Below are 23,502 nucleotides of genomic sequence, written 5' to 3' on the forward strand. Positions count from 1 at the left end.
ACGCGGGTTCTCCCCCTCGTTAGTAGCAGCCAGCAGCTCTGGGGCCCGCATTGGAACATATTTGTTCGTTTCGTACCAAACCGTTGTATTACAGATCCATTATACAATTCTAAATTTGTTCTGTGGCTGTTCAGTGAGAAGTTGTCATTGAATTGCGTCCGAAGCAGTTATACGTGAACCCTGAATTCTACTTATACACAAGTTGAACACCACTGAGCTCGCGGGTAGGTCACGGGCAGGTCGCGGTGGGGGCCGTACCGGAGGGGATGTTGTTGAAGTCGGAGTTGCTGGTGATGTGGTGTATGATGAGGCTCTGGTGCGCGGACACGCGGCGCGGGGTGGGCGACGAGCACTGCAGCGCCGACAGCGGCGGCGGGGAGGGCGCGGCGGCCGGCGGGGACGGCGCGGCGGGCGGCGGCGACACCGAGCCGGACGACCACTCCTGCAACACGCACAGTTGGTACAGCGCGGGCGTGGCGTGGCGTGGCGGGGCGGGGCGGGGCGTGGCGTGGCGCGGCGGGTGGCGGTGCAGACCTGGTCGGAGTCGTCGTGCGGGCGCGGCGGCGCGGGCGGCGGGAAGAAGTAGGGGTGGAAGGTGTCGCGCACCCAGCGGCGGTACTGCAGCACGTGGTCGGTGACGCGCAGCACGCGGCCCAGCACGCCCGGCGCGCCCGCCGCCGCCGCCTGCTGCAGCACGATGTACCCGTAGTCGAAGGCCTGCCAGCGAACGACTATATTGATACAACTCCCTCTCTTGCGAACTGCTACGCTACTAACTATTCAATTTACTTTCAAATGTGTTGTATTAATTTTTTTAAGACACTTCTCGTTAATATAATTTATTTAATTTAAGTTTCATATAAAATAACTCTAGAGAAATTTCATAATTCATTGTTAATTATTTGTCCAGCTTCATTATTGTTTGAATTTGTTACTACAGATAACAAATAATATAATAAAAAAGTTATTGATATTATTCTACATTCCCAATCCTGATTGCTTTGCACATGTAGGTATCTCACAACACAACTTGTAAACTTCTAAGAAGGAACAAACAACTATTTACTAAAAATTGTGAAACGTTAGATCGTTCTTAATGGTATATAATGATATGTATGTGTATGCGCTGCCGGATGTGGCGTATACAACTTGAGATTTAGATAAGAAGAAATCACTGACAGTCAAAGAATATCCGTTTATTATATACTTCGCTAACAAGTAACTAATTCTATGTATGTTGATGTGGTGAGTACCGCTGTATATGAGTGCTGAACGTGTACTGGCGCTATAAGCTACGGTTTGAGTAAAGCGATGTCAAAGTGCTGATATGATAACGCGCGTGCCCTGTATCATACATGACTCGCACAGTATGTATGTGGTTTTATAGTTTAAGTGACTAGACTAGACTAGACCTGCTTGACTTGCAGGGCGCCGTAGGAGGAGCGGCCGATGTCGTTGCCCGGCGTCAGCGGGTCCTCGATGCACAGCAGCGACGGACGGTGACCGTCGTTCATCTCCTGAAACAGTAACGTGTCATGAATAGTGACCATCTCGATGCGATCCAAGTTAGATCTCTGATATTTGACATTCAGAGTTCAAATATACTTTCTTTTATAGAGTGTGCCGGTACACAACGCGAATGAGCGCAGTCTGCAGGTCGGCGGCGGGCTGCCTCGTGAGTCTGTGGGTCGGGAACCATTTTACGTCGACGTACAATATACTATACAATATATGACGTACTTTACGTCGAAGTACGATGTGCAAAAACAAATTAAAAATCGTTGAATTGGTAAATTTCATGTTTAAATAACAATCCCATCGCACTTACAGGCAGCCGCAGAATAACAGCGGTAGTTTCAGCTATCACAAAGCTGAGCCGCGGCCTTTTTATCTCCACTGTGTCAGTATAATTAATATATTGTAATATCGTTTAGAATTAGAATTTTTATGTCATATTAATTGAAAAGTTATTTGTATTGTGCAGTAAATAAATGTAATTATTACTATTATTAGTTAGTGGAATGTCACGACTCTCACTCACCTTCTGTATCTCGTCCTTGGAGACGTAGGAGCCTCCGTTCTTGACTCTGATGGCGGTTTTCACGTAGTTAAATTTCCTGCCATAGAGTTCGAAGAACTCGATGAGCAAGACGCCCAGGTTGTTGGGCTGCCTCAGGCGCTCGGGCCGAGGGTGCAGTTGCAGGAAGCTGATGCACATGAGGATCAGGGAGTACGAGGAGATGCCTCCGGTGAACACTTCGTTCAGGTCTCGCTGCAGGAGAAACTGCTTCAGGACCATCACCAGTCGAGAAAGGACTGGGTATTTCTCCTGAAAATTACAAGATCAATGTTAATGAACTTCCTAGAGTCAGCGGACAAAGGTCAGACTTGGCCTCCGACTGTCGGCTCACATCGATCACCTCGTCAGCAACACCTGACAGCGAATCAGTCAACATTCATGTAATGCGCGTGTTTTTTTTTTTTTTTTATTGCCCTTTTTTTTTTATTGCTTATATGGGTGGACGAGCTCACAGCCCACCTGGTGTTAAGTGGTTACTGGAGCCCATAGACATCCACAACGTAAATGCGCCACCCACCTTGAGATACAAGTTCTAAGGTCTCAAGTATAGTTACAACGGCTGTCCCACCCTTCAAACCGAAACGCATTACTGCTTCACGGCAGAAATAGGCAGGGTGGTGGTACCCACCCGTGCGGACTCACAAGAGGTCCTACCACCAGTGCCCTTGTAGGCAGACGAGCATACGGCCCACCTGATGGTGAGTGGTTACCGTTGCCCATGGACTTCAGCAATGCCAGGGGCAGAGCCAAGCCGCTGCCTACCGCGTGAACATTGAACTGCGTGTCGTGTCGATGTGCTAGTGAAGCTAAAATATTCCTGATAGACTTGACAGATAATTATTCACTGCTATACTTCAAACCAAATACGATTGATTGTTTATTTCGTCTTCTCGCATTAAAACTGTATAATCTCAAAACTTACTAATTTTACAGGAGAGTGTTTTAAAGGTTTAACATGTGATATTTTTAATATTAATCGTCTTTGCAACGTTTTTTTTACCAGTTACATTATGTCTTTTAAAGTAAGATAAAATTATGTATTAATTTTGTTAATAGTAGTCAAAACATAGACAAACTAAAAAAAAAAAAACTACTACGCTCTTTTGACAGTATTTATGAGAAAAATACTGGTGATACCAAATGATTCCGCATATTAACTCAGTTTGGAATATTTTTGGAAATTGTACACTTTTAATGCGAAAAGGCGATTTATGAGATACACAGGTTTGATTTGATATGAGGTACACACTCTGTTCAAACCCCAAATCCCCTAAAAGGTATATAGACAGTGGATTCGCACTCAGGGTCCAGTTAAAGTGCAAGTTGCATGGGACGAGAGGAGTCGCGTGACGTCACCGCGCACTCACCTTGAAATGTTTGATAAGTTCGGCGCTCTTCACGCCGCTGCTCATGTTGAAAGATATGTCCACCTGCGCAGCGAAATAACTCATTATTGACCACAGTACGCACACGCTGTACTTAAATATTGAAATGGACAATTCCAGAGTTCACTTTCAAAAATACCGAAGACCTGTGCCCTGACCCTCAAGCATATATTCAGTACATTCATGTAATAAAATTACTTTGTAAGTTCCACTTGAATTATCTGACTAGTGAACGAAAATAGAAACTATTACTTTAATTGTCTATATATCTATCTATCTATATATATATAAAAATGAATTGCTGTTCGTTAATCTCGCTAAAACTAGAGAACGGCTGGACCGATTTGGCTAATTTTGGTCTTGAATTATTTGTGGAAGTCCAGAGAAGGTTTAAAAGGTAGATAAATATGAAAATGCTCGGAATTAAATAAAAACAACAATTTTGTTTTTCCTTTCATGTGTCCCTTGTCGGACGGATTCCTTTTGTTTGTTTTAAGTTTATTTTATACAAAAGCTTAGATCTTTTATTTATCGATTGAGGCACTACGAAGTCTGCCGGGTCAGCTAGTACTTAATAAAACTATAATTATCTGTGTAGTCTTTTTAGACAGCGGTTAGAGTGAGAGATGGGGGGGGGGGGGCGCCGACGATCCTATGTCCATACGTACTTTAACATCTGAATATTTGTCGGTCATCTTGACGATGGGCACGGTGGCCTTCTCGAGCACCTTGATGCTCTCCTTCTCTGCTATATCCTGCACCACGAGCTCCCGCTCCAGAGTCCAGAGCGGGAGCTTCTCCCACTGACCTATCAAACAAATATACATTGTACACAGTGTGGACATACAAACTAGCATACACAGTGGTTATAGAGACAGAAACATTTTATTTACTATTATTATTTACTATAGACAATAATTAATATATCTTACTCATCCTAGTACGTATACATTGAACAACTTCCTCGGCGATCGCGTTACATCATTCATAATAACATTTATTCGCGTTACGTAGCGTCGCTCTAAACATATCAATGACTGCGTGTTCGTTTATACAGTATGATGGTATTGCTTTTAGCCACCTCTAGAAATTCCTAAATCTCTCAAAAGGATAGCTATAAGGGATCCTGCACATCAATACAATTCCCAAAATACTGACGTCAGATTTATTTGTGTAGTTTTCATAGTTTGAAACTTCTTGGCCTCGGGCTGCTGATCATAGACACCGGATCGGTCAACGTCACTCACACATAAGGCACTCGTAGGATAAAAATATTTAAAAGTTTGATCAAGAGCGTTAAACAGTAAGCCCTAGCCATGAGGTTGAGAAGTCTGAAGTACTAGCGACACGCCCTCACTTCGCTACGTGAACTGTAATTTACTATTGATTACGCTAATGAGATGGCAGTTTTTTTACTTGACTCGTTATATTTTGGGTAATTCACACTATCTCTTTATAAGTTATACCCCATGTGTTATTCTGATTTGTCAACTATATTATTGTACGGTTTCATCAAAATCCATTCAGTAATTTTTGCGTGAAAGAGTAACAAATATATATTCATACATTATTACGAACTTTCGCGTTTATAACATTAGCAGGATGCGAAGCATTACCTACGTCGTCAGGGACTCCGTAATATTCGACTTACTGCACTGTCTGTACTGTTCTGTCGCGATGTCGTGCAGACATCCTCACAATGAGTCACGCAGGAGCAATGCAACTGTGCTTGTGTGCGTCACACTGACACGTAACTAAACTACTACACACTAGTGTTTATGTTTGAATCATAACGCGGATGTTTCTTTTCAACTAAATTGTGTAACAACCTTATATGTCTTTTAGGAAAACAATGTCAATAATGTTAAATGATGGCTGTAATTTTGACGTTAACGTACCTAAAGCGGGCAGTGGTTTCACAGGGCAATCGTTAACGTTCTCGATAGCGTAAAAGTTAACTCAAATTTGTATGGCGTTCAAACGTTTCGCTACATTTGCCGCTACGGGCGCTGTTCTAATTCCATAGAAATTACTTTTACGCTATCGAGAACGTTAAAAAACTCGCACTGAGCACACGGGTGGTATTTAGGAGCAGCACAAACAGTTTATCGACAGGCGGCCCGTGGTGACGATGTTGTTACAACTGAGAGTGGTCCGAATGTGAGCAGCGGCTCGTGTACACCGACAGCGCCCGCTAACAATCACTTAGACGGAATTAAGTCATGATTTCCCAGCAGCCGTCGTGGGAAATAAAAAACACAACTCGATAATTATTATTAATACTTCGACTTTACATCGTTATGAAGTACCTCAAGGAAAAGGAAGAGAGGAAAGCCCTCGACATGTTGGGAGGACGAAATAAAAAAAGCAGCTGGCCCAGAGTGGTGGCAATTAGCACAGGATAGAGAGAAGTGGTCATCATTGGAGGAGGCCTTTACCCAGCCTGGGGGACCCTGCTAGTAATTAGACATAGTGTTATAGTATAAAATTTAGCAAATTAAGAAGCAATGTAGCAAGATCAAATAAAGGCTTTTTTATTTTTATTTATTTATTATTGTTATGAAATACGAACGAGTACTCTCCACGTGATAGCGAGTAATCACTAGGGAGATGAATTTACAGAAGATTCGGTGAGTTGCTAATATCGTTCAGGACTCTTGTTTCCAAGTGATAATGCGATAGATATTTGTCATCGTGTAACATTGTGGGCGAGATAACAGCCCGAGTTCGAGGTTGATTTACTACTCTGAGCTGCCGCGCGCGCCGGTAGGGCTGCCACTCATCTGTTCACCCGTGTTCTCACTTCGCGCAGATATTAGACTAAAAATCGACACTAAACCACATTGAGTATCCAGAATACTCTTATAAATTCAATACTTAGAGCTATGCAACAATTCGAAAGAATTCATATATAATTTCAATTTTGAGATCGTCGCAGTGCATAAATGTCGTATACGACACTAGGTGTATTCTATTAAGATACTTATTATCCTATTGCAATAAGTGCTAACACGTGTTCACGATTGACTTCCACAATGAAGTAATAACAACGTGTAATCAAGATTAAAATCATAATTTGATGCAATCATATTATACAATTGATGCTTAGACCTCATGTCTCAAGGTAGACGGCAGTTGGTTCACCGTGATGCCCATAGGTTCTGGTAACTAAACACCAGTTCACTCGTCTATACAAATAAAAATCTTTGTACCCCGGTACAGATTACACGCGGTTTTAAGAGGACAATTGAGCATGAGCGTCCTACGCATCGCAGGGCGGCAGCGGCTTGGCTCGACCCTGGCATTGCTGAAGTCCATGGGCGACGGTAACCTCTCACCATCAGGTGGGCCGTATGCTCGTATGCCTCCAAGGGCAAAAAAAGGCATTATTACACCATACGATCAAATATTTCGATGACGGTGATGGGTTTAAAGAACTACATAATCATCCAACCCAATACGTTCAGTAAGAACTCGATTATTAATTGATCTAGCCAACCCTGCTGCCACGTTAATCTGGGAGACCTTGAAAAAATAGTAATGAACAACATCGAACTGTGATATTGAAAAGGAACTAGAATTTTGTATTTAATTAACAAAGCAGACTTGACACGATATGTTTTCAATCAAATTAAATAGCCTTTTTAATCAACTCGACCGCGTTGTGGTTTGCAAATATGTCTTTAGCGAGTTGACGCAGGTTGAATAAGTTTTTTTTCATTGAGGCAAATGGGTGAAAAACCGAATCTAATGATAAGACTGTTAATTCAACTTAAAGAATGGATTGCGGACGACGAAAGTTTGTGTACACAGTTATATTCGTTCGTTTCTTACTGGTGGTAGGACCTCTTGTGAGTCCAAACGTGTAGGTGCCACTACCCTGCCTATTTCTGCCGTGAAGCAGTAATGCGTTTCGGTTTGAAGGGTGGAGTAGCCAAATTAAACAGAAACCTTAGAAGTCATATCTCAAGGTGCGTGGCGGCATTTACGTTGTAGATGTCTATGGGCCCCGGTAACCACTTAACATCGGGTGGACTGTGAACTCGTCCACACCCTTACGCAATAAAAAAATAAAAAAGATTAAACAAATCTCCGCATAATTGACATTAATTTGAACTCATTTATATGAGTCATTAGGCAGCATCATGCCTGTGCTTCTGGTATTGCTGTTGGTCACGAGCAACGGTGATCACTCAACACGATCATATCTGTCCAATTGGAGTGTACGAGTAAGATGTTGGTGAATCACTGGGTGAGAGTTCGGGTGCGAATCGTTTACTATATTCGTTCTGAAGTCAGCTGCGTTGTAACGCGGAGTCAGGGTCGAGAGGAAAAGCGAGTTAATTCCTCTCTCACGTGAAGTGGATCCGTGCTAATCGACTGACTGTTCGTTCGTTAGAGTATAGTTTGCTCGTTTTCATCTGTTTTTTTCTTAAAAGACGTAAGAAGTATGATATTAAGTAAACTTTTTACGGTTTCTTCGCTTGATTGTGATAATTTTTTCTATATTAATAATAAGATTATAATTAAGTATAAAAGAATGTAATGTTAGGATGTTTTTTATTACTCAGTCACGCAAAAATGGCGAGCGGATTTCAATGTGATTTGAGTGGATTTGGAAGATGGCATGAATTAAAACAAAGTAACTTTTTGCACAGTGGTTAAAGAAATGTCCCGGTGAACGCCGAGTATATCCGGTGTGTTCGCTTGTATGTTATTTTACTCATCTTGCATGATAATTTGTAGACTACTGAGTGACGCGTTTAATTCTTTATCCTGGGAAAAGCGACGTCTTTCATCATTTCTGAATTACAATTAAAAGTATTTAACGCGGGTGCAACCACCGCGGGGTAGTCTTGTTTTATAAATAACAGTTAAGACGTCTCGAATACTGCATCACTTACGTGGTCAACGGAGACTGGGTAGTGAATAAAATAGGGATGGGATTGGGCAGTGGGACTGCTCTTGAAGCAGGCGCGACTGGATTACAAGTTATTAGTATTTCAGTTCTGATTACACAACGTGCGCAACCGGCCTCCTCGCCTTATTATTTCAGATGTATAAACAGTCTTATCTATGGTGTAACTTGATAACAACTGATAATATTATCATAAAGGATTTTTAATATGCACGAGCAGTTCGGTCACGGCCACATTGGTGTCTGTGATTACTTAGAAGTGAGTTGAGGATTCAATCCTTTATTTTCAGACGATTGTATCACTTTTATACATATATACGAGGTAAATGTTTGTTTATCATTGCGTCCCATACATCGAGCCTCTACGCAAAGGCTCCCTATGAGGGATTAATGTTCACGAATAAACTCTTACATAAACTGGTGGTAGGACCTCTTGTGAGTCCGCGCGGGTAGGTACCACCACCCTGCCTATTTCTGCCGTGAAGCAGTAATGCGTTTCGGTTTGAAGGGTGGGGCAGCCGTTGTAACTATACCTGAGACCTTAGAACTTATATCTCAAGGTGGGTGGCGCATTTACGTTGTGGATGTCTATGGGCTTCAGTAACCACTTAACACCTGGTGGGCTGTGAGCTCGTCCACCCATTTAAGCAATAAAAAAAATAAAAAAACACTTCGACGCTTGAAAGGCAAACGTGACTAAGCGACAATGCGTGAACTTCACAGTAGACTAATTTAAAGTTGAAATACCTGAAAACAAAATTTATTTTAACGAATCCAGCTGTAGTAGAATCTAGCTAGTAGCTGTAGAATTGAAATTATTTTAATAGACCTAGAAATATATATTTTTTGCGCATCGAATATGGTTATTGCCTATCATTTATGTACAAAGCAGTTATTGTCGCTTAGTCACTTTTGCCTTTCAAGCGTCGACTTGTAGTTTTAGGACTAATTTATCGTAAGTCATTATTTGTTAACCTCATTAAACGTATAGGCAATCATTAATTAGTATTATCAATAAAATGTGGATATTTTTTAATGTCACTTACAAAACAAGAGATAAAATGTAATTAAGATACCTATATAATCAATGAATCCGAAATCTTAAATAGTTCAGTGACTATGAACGTATTTTAATAATTAATCACCATACTTTTATTTCTCACTGAGTCTCTCTATAAACTTAAGCACTATTCCATGGAAATGAAATAGAAAAACTTGATTTAAGACTTAACAGCTTTCTAAACACTATTGAATTACGAACACTGTGGACACGAATCTCTAAAGTATATTGATGAAAACGTCGATAGCCTCCGAGCAGGAGGGTATGCTTTATTTATTTATTACACTTCATATAAAATTTACATAGGCGGACTTAATGCCTAAGGCATTCTCTACCAGTCAATCAAAGGTGGTACAGAGTAAATAGTGGTAGGTGCAGTGAAATTTATATTAAGTTACAAATACATACACAAAAAAAGTATATACATACATACATAGAATAGTTTATACAGTATTAAAAGGAATATATTAATAAATTTCCTAAACAAATAACTTCATGACGATTCCACTAACTTTTCCAACAGCATTCGCCGAACCCTTAACTTGAACGCGCAACGGTCTGCTTTAGTGCAAAGAATAAGGTTTCTTGAATTCAGAATCTAAGAATTTCATAAAATTTATAAACTCACTGTGACGGATCTTGAGGGAAAATACTTGTTATCGATTAATACGACATTTTCTTCCGTATGACCGTGCATTTGGCACATTTACAATATTAACTTAAGTAAAACTAAAAAGCTACAACCGGCTCGTTTCACATATTTTTGACAAGTCTCCTTTTTCTTAAGACCGCGTTGCCAGACTAAAATCTCAAAAGCTACGTTCCGTGTCACTCACCAATAACGACTAGGTCTATATCGCTGGTCGGCAGGTACAGTCCAGTACGGAATGAACCGAACACCTCGACCCGGGCCTGGGGCCAGAGCGACAGGATGGCGGCGCGGATCCTGTTCACCACGGTCGAGCGGACCAGGTGCTCCGTCTCCGTCGGCGACATGTACATGTAGAAGTGATCGATCTCTTCGTGGAGCCTGCAATCAGAAAGGGACATTGAAATTGTGGTGGACCTGAGAACTCACAGTCTATTTTTTTATAAGTTAAGCTGCGTAACCGAGCAAATAGTTTAAAGAGAACAGCGCAGACTGACAACCGTGAGTACTTATGAGCACAGCTCGGTCTTACGGGAAGACTATCCAACACTCGACTTATTATTAGTCGCAAGTCGTTAACTTAACAAATTGGACATTTTCAACTCGGACTGATCTGGAGTACTATAGCCATTCAAGCTATGTGACATCCTTTGATCTTAAAATCTTCCGAATGGATAAGACGCTCAGTGCACTCAGCGTCTTCAAATGCGGCAGACACACGTTTTATAATTAATTACGATAATTACTTTTTTTATTGCCTAGATGGGTGGACGAGCTCACAGCCCACCTGGTGTTAAGTAGTTACCGGAGCCCATAGACATCAGTTTTAACAAGCCCACAGTCCGACTGAGTCTGGAGCTATATATAATTAGCGTAATTACTGGTGGTGGGATGAACACTGTCAAAAACATCAGGTTTGATCTGCAAGACGAGAGGCTGATCGGAACGGTGCAACAGCTGACCCCATGTGGTGTATAAGCAGCCGCATTCCAAAGTCACAAGACCGGTTATCGCGAGATGTGATCTTACCAATGTTTACGTAACGTATTTTGACGTGCTTGCGTGACCGAAATCGTTTTCTGATCTTATTTACAGCACAACTTAGGGCGCTTGTTCTGGTCACACTAATCGGATTAGAATAATCTAGAACGCCGACTGAAAAGTGATTTAATTTGGCCATCCGCCGACTGATAGGCCCGGCGATCCTATGGCCGACAAGCGACCTCTCGTGCGGTGGGATGGCCAAACGAAATTCCTAGACTGGACAGCGCCAGCTTATTTCAAAGTGATATCTACTGGGGGCGGAGATTCGGCTGCGTATTAGTACTTCTATTAAAGTCATTTGCACTGGTGGTAAGACGTCTTGTGAGTCCGCACGGGTAAGTATCACCATCCTGCCTATTTCTGCCGTGAAGCAGTAACGCGTTTTGGATTTGAAGGGTGGGGCAGCCGTTGTAACTATACTGAGACGTTACATCTCAAGGTAAGTAGGTAAGTACGTTGTATATGTCTATGGGCTCCGTTGAACAACTTAACACCACGTTGACCGTGAACTTGTCCACTTACCTAAGCAATAAAAAAGCTTTTATCTTTTCCATCAAGATAAATCTACATCAAAATCAATTAACAACGCAAGTATGTGAATGATATCTCTCTCATATCGGCTTTACATCAATGAATAACGTCTGTCCGTATAGTTCACGTGAAAGGTCTGCGTGTTAAGGTCACACTAAACACTGTCGGTCAACTGGCTCTACGTGAATGTGAAGGTGACGCGACACGTTGGGTCATTAGCGAATAAACAACAGGAACAATTGGAAAGAGTTTGTTCTCAAACGTTTGTCTGGTTCATATCCTTTGTAATGTTATGACACACAGCTGAGCCCTAATGGTCAGTGGGAATTAATGAACATAGAAACGTTAGCAATTCCACAAAAACATTAGGACTCTTTTGCCGAGAACTTTTTATTTTTTTATTGCTTAAATGAGTGGACGAGCTCACAGCCCACCTGGTGTTAAGTGGTTACTGGAGCCCATAGACATCTACAACGTAAATGCGCCACCCATCTTGATATATAAGTTCTAAGGGTCTCAATTATAGTTACAACGGCTGCCCCACCCTTCAAACCGAAACGCATTATTGCTTCACGGCAGAAAAAGGCAGGAAAAAACTTTAAGAGTACCGACGGAGAAACGCCTTTGATGCTGTTGAGCCGCAAACGCTCTTGAACCCGTGCCACGTCTCATGTCCTATTTATGTCCAAATATGTATTTATGTTAGCAGCCGATGTCTAATCATGATGACTCTTTTATATGACTGATTATATTTCTCTGATTACAACAAACTATATGGTCAAATAACTGATACTTTATATCGTACTGGGAAGGACCAGTGGGCTAAAGAAGAAGAGGAAGACCAAGGAACAGATGGATCGACGAAATAATAGCAGCAAGTGGAAAAGAATGGAGAAACAAGCCAAGCCAAAGCCAAGGGGAAGAGTGGAGTAAGCTGGAGGCGGCCTATATCCGAATGGGGTTCCAATAACACAAGTTATATGTAATTTTGTATTTTTTTATTTGATAAGGTGTTATTTTTTCTTTCTTTGTTTTTGGAAATAAATTATTTATAATTATTATTATTATTTATAATATCGTAAGAATCTTCGAACCAAAGAATGAAATACGATCGAAAGGGCCTGACCTCACGCTGTAATGCGTATTCAAATGACTAGACAGCGTATAACCTAACAGCGACATAATAAATCGTAATATTGTCACAAACGCATCTAGTGGCTGTGGGAGACATCTCCTAGCAAACAGCGCTACTGGGTAGGACGTAACTAAATGATACAGAAACATAGAGCCGTAACCGAAAATCGTAGCCCGGAAAAAACGTTCAGTAAGTAATAAATTTTAATAAATTTGAATAAAAAATAGTGTAAGAAAAAATGATTTTATTGTAAAAAAGCGTGGGGTGCTTTTCAGGATATTATCAAAATAATCCTTCTACTCATACCTGTACATAATATATTTATAACTACTGATACCATGCACCCCACGCTTTTTTTACAATAAAATTATTTTTTCCTACACTATTTTTAATTCAAATTTATAAAAATTTCTTTTCTATTTTTTAGTTGGATTTTCTATAAAAGCGTATTTTGTTAGTTTTTTTAAACTATTAATTATTATTCATTTTTAGTTGAATTTCAATTTTTTCAATATTTTTTTAAGTTTTGAATTGTCATCGGTCCCTAATAAATATACCAAATTTCGAGTTATTCTGAAGTTTTTAAGGGGGTCAAAATAATGTTCAAAGATTCTGTTACAAACATACATACATACGTCTGAAGCTAATAAAAGCGTATTAAAACAGATGAAATTTCTATGATGGCTACCCGCCACAACGTATCAACCGATCTACAGTTGGACTGCTACTCTATTGATAATGATACAAGTATCTCTGTATTGTGGTAAGATGCAACACGTTTCATTATTTTTGAATAACATTCAAGGAACTTAGCGCGGGTGAATCTGCAGGGCGCCTCTAGTTATGATATTATGATGTTACACGGTACATACAGGCTACAAAAATATAAGTTAAGGTGTTAATTGCGTGCCCGCGGTTTCATTCGCTTTAATACACAATAGGAAAAAAGTCTCTGTGGAGTAGTTTCTGCTGGATGAAGGGTATTCGATGTCCTCGGCTCTGACAACGTGTATGCGACTTTTCATGATTATCGGTTGAATAGTTGAGCCGTGAAACCGTAACACTCACTCTTATTCTTATTTATAATATTTGCATTAATCTGTACAGGTTGTGTTTGCTATTGGTTTTCGTAATAAATGAATGCCATCAGAATTATAAATAAATTAATAGAAATCGTGCTGATTATGCTTAAAAATATTAGGGGAACGGAGACAAAAATTTCTAAAGTGCAACAGACAAACAGCTTGATGTTTCAATTTTTATCATCGGATTATTAAGAATTTGCGAAAAGGACCGAGCTGCGAAAACACAAGAATAGCGCTAACAACAATTTGAATAAAATCTTCTCCACACAGTATTAAGCGGTAGGCAGCGGCTTGGCTCTGCCCCTGGCATTGCCGAAGTCCATGGGCGACGGTAACCACTCACCATCAGATAGGCCATGTGCTCGTCAGCCTACAAAAAAAAAACACGGTAGCATTCCGAATAAAATGTTTCGTTCCCTATTAATTGAATGTTTACAATCTCGCTACACTACGTTCGAAGTCTAGACCAGACAAACGCGATATTCCGACCTTGTTTCCGCGCCTGACTACTCTTGCCACTAAGCTAGCTTTTAATGCTAACACCACTGAGCTCAACATTGCGTGACTGACTGCTGAAGTACGCTTGTCAAATTTCCAACGGCTTTTATCGTCATCCGAATCGAGTTTCGGAAGCCTATTTCTTTAATGAGGTTAACGCTCATCTATTTTTCTTTTCGCTTTTAGAGTTCAATCAAATATTGTGTCCGACGGTTTTAAAGCTGAAATCATCGTTTTGTTATTTACAGTTAGTTACATTACAACGCGGCTTAAAAAATTTCACCGGTACAACAGCGTAGTCTCCTAAATATTCGTATCTCAAGCGACGTCATTGTGACGGCGATGACGTACAGCAAAAAAATAAATACACATAAACCAGTGTGTGTAACCAGTGGCATTTGGCACTCTCAAATCACTAACACATTGAGTTTAGAGTATCTTTTTAATAAACAAATATTCTATTGAAGACTTCATAATATAAGACAGAAGTCGGCCTGGCCTAAAGAATAAGACGCACCTAAGATACGCGTGGTGCAACTACGCCAGCCTCCCAAGCACGCAGGCGACAGGTATCAATTTCGTAACAAAATGCGTATAGTAACCGGCAAACATCTTGAGCAAATGACCTTGACTGCGCAGAACCGAATTTTAGATCACTTTGGTGGTGAGGGTGAGGCGCGACGGCAGGGGAAATCGTATCGAGCGCGTTATTGGTAGATCAGTCGAACCCTGCGCCCCGCACCGCGCCCTCATTCCGCTCGCTCCCAAAAGTACGCTTGCGTACAGTGAAAAATCTATCGTTATTAATCGTTAAGTTATTTGTTATAATTGCTTGTTGACTTTGTTGCCATTGCTATTTGTTGAGTGTTTGTTGATTTTTTATAAAAAATACACTATGCCGCGACAAACTGGTGTAGTAATCAAAAGAAAGGGTAGAAAAATTGTGTACGACGTATATTGCTTCATTATAAAACAGGGGAAGAATGATATGGAAAAAGTAAAACAGACTTCGGAAGCAACAAAAACATCAGTGAGTACTGTTAGGTGCATTATTAACGAAGCTAAAGGCTCTGGCTTGCTCGCCGTGTTTGGGACTCCGGGTAAGAAAAGATCAGGGAAGAAGAAAGTTACCGGAATGGATAGTTTCGTTCAATCTGTAATAAAAAGATGTAATCATAACAACTACGTAACAAGCAGCGAAACTCCGTATCGTAGAAAGGCTTCGAAAAATTTAAAGAAGATATAAATTTTAATGGCTCGGAATGAAGCTTACGACGAATTATGAAAGAGCTAGGCTTCAGATGGAAAAAAAGAACAGAAAATAATCGGAAGCTGGTAAATGAAAAAAGTAACATTCGATTACTACGAATCGAATATCTTCAAAAAATAATTAATTATAGACAAAAAAGAAGACCGAATCGACCGAGTTGTAAACTACGCCGATGAGCCCTAGGTCGACTCATCACGATGATAGCGACTCGGGTGATGAAAACAGTGATGATGATGATGGTCAAGATTATGATAACGAAAAAAAAATTACAAATACCAGCTTCGCTTCAACTGAACGAAGACCTGGCAACAGCTCTAGTTTTGACTTAATAGAAGGAATATCTATTTTACCCCAAGATTAAATTATTACAATTATTAACCTATATGTTTTGTTGATGTTCTAATAAATATATAAATAAATACATATGTTGATTTTAATAATTTAATAGCATTATGACGCAAAGTAAATAATGTTTTTGCACGTGAGTGTACCATGCGCAAACTTACCCCCACTACGTCAACAAATGCTCAAGAAGTTTGCCGGTTATTATACTTATGCAAACCAGTTCCACGATCAACGAATAAATAGCTATACGTGGGCTCGGTCACCATATACGTATGTGCTTACACTAATCCGATTTTTTTATCTTCACCTCCCACGGATGTCGAGCCCAAACTGATATAGGTTACGTGATTTGTAATTATGAAGACTATGCATACCGCTGCAATCACAATAAGATTAAAGGAAAAATACTAGAGGCAGTTCGTTAATTGCTCATATGACCGTTTCAGGTACGGTTTACACAAGCTTACACGCGAACTGACAGTTCACACTATGTATATGTTAAATACGTATAATAATTATACTTCACAAAAAAAAAACCGGTACACTTAGATTGAGAAATTATTAATTATATTAACATGAAAAAATAAATATGAATTATAGGTAATTGTATGAAGGATGTTTCTAATGCATCGTCATATCGTCACTCATGGACGCCAGCAACGCCACGCGCACGCTAAGCCACTGCCTCCTGCTGAGTACTCTCCGAAACCCTTTTTCGTAGCAGGCCATGTCATAACGCTGGAGAAACGCTACTTATATCTATAAATCAAGAGCTGACAGCCACAGAAGAAGGTAAGTAGGTAGCCTAAAGGCGCACTGAATGAGTTCCTGTTTAGAAAGGTTTTTCTAACGACATTACGAGTTCTATAATTTTTATATCTTTTTTCCCTACCCAATTGGCTACCCAAGGGGCTACTCCAACTTCACGCGGGCCGGTAGGTGAGCTCACGGGCTCTACCTGAGGGAATTGCTTACACTAGCCCTAACAAGAGCAGCGCTTAGGCTTAATCTACCACAGGATCGGAATCGCGACCCACTGAGAAGATCCGTAAATCCGTAAGACGGATCCGGATCCGGATCCGTCCGAAATCGTGAAGCACACCTTGTCATACCATTTGGAACCTGCTGCTCCATCGGGCTCAAGATTACCTCAAGCCGTATTCTAGAGTCGGTCCCATCTCGTCGTTTGCCTGTGTTTGCACACACGCTCAAAAGAAAGTAAAGTTGAATAATTGACCGGCGACCGGCGGTTGTTTTCCTTCTAAAATATACGCAACTTGCTTTCACATTTCATAAGCAGACTACACAAAAAAATAAAGCATTCCTTAAGTCAAAACTAAAGCACAAGAATGAACTGTGTAGACAAGGTAAGATCGGTAAACAACTTTCGTTATCATTCCGCGCGTGTAGACCGGGGGTTAGCGACTGAAGCTGACAAGGACGCCAGCATAGCTCGAATATCGCCTTCCGTTACTAACGTAACTGACCAACCATAAACAACCCATTTTATTATGTATCTGTAAAGCCGTAGCTACCGTGTAGGGCCGCACTCCTAGATAGACACCGCCATCTCTCCTATTTCTGCCGTGAAGCAACTTAATGAATAGCACAACTGTTGTATCAACGCAATTGAAATTTTCAATATGGGAATCGGCATACAAATTATTCTGTATATATACGCAAGCAATTGATAATTAAAAAATGGTGTGAAGTACTTGATACGTAAGAAATTATAAGGTGATAAAGATACCAAAAATATGTACAACTAACAACAAAGTAGGATTAGATCATAAGTGTTCAAAGTATGTCACTGCATACTTTTTTAAATCTATAATACATTTAGTGTTATGTTATCTGTTTACACACATCTATTTTTGGTAATTTCGCTCTTGACTACTGCGGTCTACTGTGCGACGTAATAACGATATGATTAACATTGTTTAATCATGATAAAGAATCCTTAGTGCCACGACCAATCCGGAACACTCTATCGACTTTTAGAACATTATTTGTAATAAAAACAACGTGAGCTTTATAAACTGCACAAAAAAGTTCAAAAGGCCCATCACCGTTATCGACTAGGTGCTTTACTTTACCGAGAGCCCGGCCGAGAGTACGTCTGCGGGTGTGCAGAGCCGCTCACGGCTTTCTTTCTGTTATAATGCGAATGCCACTAACCCACGCATCCTCGTGGCCGCTGGGAATTACATACCCGACCCGGTAGACCGAATGGTAAATAGTCGACGTCGCCCAAAACACGTCATTACGGATCCTCCCGATCCATTAACGGTGCTTTTAGGTACCACAAGCACCGGTCACCGTCTTCGTCGAACCCGTCGCTTGCGACGAAGGGCTCGACGAGCGAATTAACCCATAGACACACACACCCCACTGAGTTTCTCGCCAGATCTTCTCAGTGGGTCGCGTTTCCGATCCAGTGGTAGATTCTGCGAAGCATTGCTCTTGCTAGGACCAGTGTTAGCAACACACCCGGTTTGAGCCCCGTGAGCTCACCTACACGTCAAGGAGATGCTGATATAGCTTCTCAAGGCTATCAGCATAGGTAGAAAAAAAAACACACATTTACAACGCACATTACGGCTGCAAAGCAGTCGTGCGGGCCAGTTTACGATTTAATCGACGTGCTGTCTCAAGGTAAGGTGCAGTCAGGATGTGAACAGTTCTTTACCTCAGATATATTAGAAGACTAGGTAAAACAGTGATATTAATATATTCTATTGATTTGTCACATCATCATTTGTCAATTTGATTTTGCTTCTTAACAAGTATAATTTGAAAAGTTGTTACCTTCCCTACCCTACCTACCTACCGACAATAACAATACGTCGCACGAGTCGCCTTCAAAGCACTGAGTAGTAACATATCAGTAATGGTAACACTAGACTAATTACTCGTTTATTCTGATCGAGTGTGCTCTGGCCTGACGCCAGCACGCACCGCGCTATGCGCCGCGCCGCCCCGGTCGGTGTCAACAACCGAAATCAGTTTTCAAGTTGAACTTGTAGCAGAAGCCCACATTAAAAAATAACTGATTTTCTTCTTAAAGACAAGGTCGCGCCAACGGTTGGAAAATTATGATCATACTATGACGTTGCATTAACGGTAGACCTGATATCTCAAGATGGGTGGGTAGCGGCATTCACATTGTGGTAATGGTTCCTCTTTAACAACTCATGGGACGAAAGCTAGTCTGCTCATATAGCCTATCTTAAGCCATGAAAATAGTAAGAGGTAGTTATTATTGTTGGACTTCTATTTTTACTGATTTTCTGTGTCGACTGCTAATGCTTGGCGCTAATTGTTGACCTACCTACTTATTATTTGTTAACATTGACGATTAGGCACCCAGAGAACGCAAATTTTGCTATTTAATATCAGAATTTATTTAACCACTCATATGATTTCTGATTGTCGGCTTCCAGAAACAGGGCGTCACACTTTTTCTTAATGTGGTCAGTGTACTACAATATTAAAAAAAGGTATCTTCATTAAGTCTATTTTAATGAAATGCTTTACAAAACTTAATCAAAGCAGGAAGGAGTGTAAGGCCATTAACATAGGCTCTATAATAATTATGTACTAGCTTTTGTCCGCGACTTCGTCCGCGTGGAATAGTTACTTTGGCATAACGCTAAATTTTACCCTCCACGTCATTTACGTAGAAAGTGAAAATATTTTTGAATTATAGAATGTTAAGGAGCTATTTGAACCCCTATTTTGAAACATTCTTTATTGGTGCTCCACTTGTATTGGTTTTACCGTGATGTTATATAGCCTATAATAGCCTTCCTCAATAAACTAACACACAAAGAATTTTTCAAATCGGACCCGTAGTTCCTGAGATTAGTGCGTTCAAACAAACAAACTCTTCAGCTTTATAATATTAGTATAGATTTATTTGTGTGCTAATTTACTTAATTACTTAGGTACTCTTGATAGGGCATGTTATAAACTCTTACAGGTACAAACCGTGGCATATTTTAGCATTAAGCAACCTTGTCTACAAGGATTACTGCCTTATAAATTAACGGAAAAACATTTCTATAAATCTTACAACCAAACAAGTTTTGTTAATTAAGTAATTTTTTAAATTATATTTTATATTTATATAATATAGTTACTACAAAACTAAGTGCGAGGAGGTGCGCCATGCGCAGATAGCCGCCCTGAGCAATGGCCCTTTTGGTACTTAGGTAAATACCCAGGGAGTAGGAACCACCATTCTGCATATTTATGTAGTGAAGGTGTGATCTGGTTTGAAGTGGGTCATGTTTTAAGTAGTGATATTAGCCTTTAGTGCTTCTTTGGCCCCCATGGAGTCGTTTATTACTTTTCCGTCTGGAGACAAATGTTTTTAACATAATTAAGTTTAAGATTATGATGAGAGTAGAGTGATCGTGAAGACTTGTTTGATTTGACAAGCATTAAAAGATATTGTGAAAGAGAATGTTTAATAAAATTCTGACACTTGAAGTAATGACGATGAAATTATACTAACAAAGAGATGAATGAGAATTATTGAAAGTGAAAGTCAAGATGCGATTAGATGAATGGCGCGATGTCACGAAATAGATATTCCGGATAGAATACATTTTAGTGAATCACCAAAGGTCATTGGACCACAAGTTACTACAGATATTGTGCAACCGACACAATATTTACTTATTTATTATCTTTAACAAAGTAAAGCCAGGATGCACATGGGAAATTGTTATCAAAAAAATCACACCCCAGTGACTAAATTTTAAATTTATCTTTCTTTTACAAGAAAATGGATTTGTTTAAAAAAAAAAAAATTTGTAAATTAAAAATTACATGTGATTGTTTTTGCCTAAAATAAGGGTCTTATTTAAAAAATGAACTGCACTAGGGTGGTAGAAACAGTGGTACAAAAACGTGTGGAGCACTAAGGGAGCACTTAGCATTGTGACATATATAAATTGTAACAGGTGGACTGTGAATTATTCATATAATATAATGAGAAAGTTTACAGGATAGACCTGTGAGGTACCATAGCTTAATGAAACATTGAAATCATGCAAAGGTTCCAAAACAATATTCTCAGAATTATAATAGATAGCGTAATTGTTCTACCTCACAAGGACAGGTAAACATGAAGTCATTGCGGTCTAAAACATAAGGCATGCAGTGTATTCACAGTCAACTATGCATCTGTGCCGGATTTCAATTCCTATAGACGGGTGCCAATTTTTCTAAGAAACTTACCTCATGTTTAAGAATGACTTCCACAATTAAGAAATAACAACATTGTGTAATAAAACATACAAAAAATATAATTTGCATAATTAATTTGGTAGCAGATCATGCCTCTGGATGGGTGGCACAATTTTTTTTTTTAATGAAAAAATTTTGCTCCATCACCTTTATTTTGACCATGTCACAGTGTGCACAAAAATGGCAGATGCTTATAGACAAAAAAAATTAAATACAAATAAATTTGATCAGTTCTTTCATACACTATTCATAGAATGATGTCAATGGACCCAGATGAACCCTTAGTATCAGGTAGTTTGTGAACTTATTTACACATCCAGGTAATACCTACCTTTATAACTTATTTTTGGGTGATAAGGTAGGTGCAGTACTTGCAAAAAATACTACTTACAAAAAATAATTATGAATCCACTCCAATCCCCTAATGCAAGATATTATGTAAAAACAAAGTTGTGTAGATTAAGTCGTTGTACCGCACAAGGTTGTGTCAGAATCAGAAATAAGGGAAGTTTTATTAGACTTTCTTCTCATATGCTATAATTTAGACTCTTGGTTTTTAGTACTTGCTCTCTAGATTACAAGATAAAAATTACAGACAACTTTTTTTTTTCAAATTTTGCAAATCAAAGAAATAACTAAATGTTAGAATGTGCATAATCAGAAACAGTTTAACATTTTATAATTTTAAATTTAAATTATGCCTTGACAGTGTAACTAAGGACTCGCGACACATTAGTTCGCACAGACAATCGTAGAGAAGTTGCTCACAGAACTTTACCTTAATAACAATAAAATTACAAAAACAGTTTCGTCTTACATTTACTATTGTTAGTTATTTCTGTATTAAAAGGAATATGAATGTCAAGAAACATTTTGTTTTATCTAAGTTAAACAATAGTAAATGCTATTTATATTCAAATGTTGACTAATAGCACTTCAGTCATCCTTGACTAGGAACTAAGGTATTTTTTAAATGTCTGTAAAAATAAAATCAAAATACTAAACATGAGATTTATTATAATTATATAATTCATGAAATATAACTACAAAATAACAAAAATACTAAACCACAGTCGCAAATTAACCTAAATAACAGATATAGGGAATGATTCTATAATATCAAATATTAATGTAATTTGATGATTAACTTGTTCAATATTTTCAGAATTGAACTTCATTAGCTATTAGAACTCATTTTTTTAGTACCTACCTACAAAAACTCATAATTTTTAGTTCACAATAATAAAATTAAAAATACAAAATAATTTAAAACAATACGATATGCTTTTTTCCAAGTATAAAAAGGAAGCACACTTTATTTTCACCCCAAAAATATCATGTCAGCTGTTTATGTGCTACCTTTTGCAAATAGAGTACCTAGGTAATGATCGTAGTAGGTACTCATTATTCCACGCAACATATGACAGTTATAAACACATTCCGACCTTCAGGTGCGATTACTACATGTCTACAGAGACAGAAATAACTGCATCCATTCATAGCGAATTCGAGAATAGTGCTGGCTAAGCGCAGAATTACTATACGACGGAATGCGAGGGCGCGGAATGCACATGACTGTGGCCGACATACGCACATTACGTACATTACGTAGGTAGGTACGGAGCTGAGATAAAGCAAAACACCTCATGCTTACGCCGTGTGACACGAGCGCGCCGCACTGCCAAGACCTAACCAACACGTCAAACTCGTTCACGTTGCCTCGACCCAAGTTAAAAATATTACTTACCCCAACACTCCCGGCTTGTACGCATAATTAGGTATTCGCCACGGACAGCCTCCGTATTCTCCTATGAGAGCATCGTGATTTTTATTCAGGTTAAAAGTTGAGGCTCGATTGTCGTTAACTTTCCTCCGCGCGGGATTAAAATAATTATTATTCCTATTTTCACCATTCACGTCATTTATTGGTATAAAGTCCTGTGCTTTGTTCACATTAGGGTTTGCGTTTTCTATGTTTTTCAAGTTCATTTTGTCTAATTCACTTTGAGTATCCCAAATACGAAGCCACAGGCGCTTCGCGGGTCCTTCCTGCTCGGGCTGATACCACGCGACGGCGGGATCCATTCAGCCGGAGCAAGATTACACTATATTCGATAAAACATACTGTGGCTTTTCGCATTTATAATATTGCTAGGATAATTTACACAAAACAAAAATAAGTCACACCACATTCGGAACATGGACGACACGCGTATATTTAACACATTAACTGCTAGAGGGCGCCA

General features: G+C 39.5%; 1 protein-coding gene across 2 annotated transcripts in view; it reads right to left on the reverse strand.

Annotated features, from left to right (window-relative positions):
- Positions 1-23,497, reverse strand: part of LOC114249462 (terminal nucleotidyltransferase 4B) — a 33,197-nt gene extending 9,700 nt beyond the window's left edge. The window contains exons 1-8 of one of the 2 annotated variants that reach the window (XM_028183053.2): positions 23,004-23,497; positions 10,280-10,473; positions 4,134-4,273; positions 3,448-3,510; positions 2,042-2,329; positions 1,413-1,517; positions 535-717; positions 259-442 (exon numbers count right to left, since the gene is read on the reverse strand). In XM_028183053.2, coding sequence (XP_028038854.1) covers positions 259-442; positions 535-717; positions 1,413-1,517; positions 2,042-2,329; positions 3,448-3,510; positions 4,134-4,273; positions 10,280-10,473; positions 23,004-23,341 — 1,495 coding nt within the window. In that variant the 5' untranslated portion in view covers positions 23,342-23,497. The remainder of the gene's footprint in view (positions 1-258; positions 443-534; positions 718-1,412; positions 1,518-2,041; positions 2,330-3,447; positions 3,511-4,133; positions 4,274-10,279; positions 10,474-23,003) is intronic. The other variant, XM_028183054.2, reaches the window with a different exon arrangement.
- Between the last annotated feature and the right edge of the window lie 5 nt (positions 23,498-23,502).

Source organism: Bombyx mandarina, chromosome 20, assembly GCF_030267445.1.
Source record: "Bombyx mandarina strain Sakado chromosome 20, ASM3026744v2".
Lineage (NCBI taxonomy): Eukaryota > Metazoa > Arthropoda > Insecta > Lepidoptera > Bombycidae > Bombyx > Bombyx mandarina.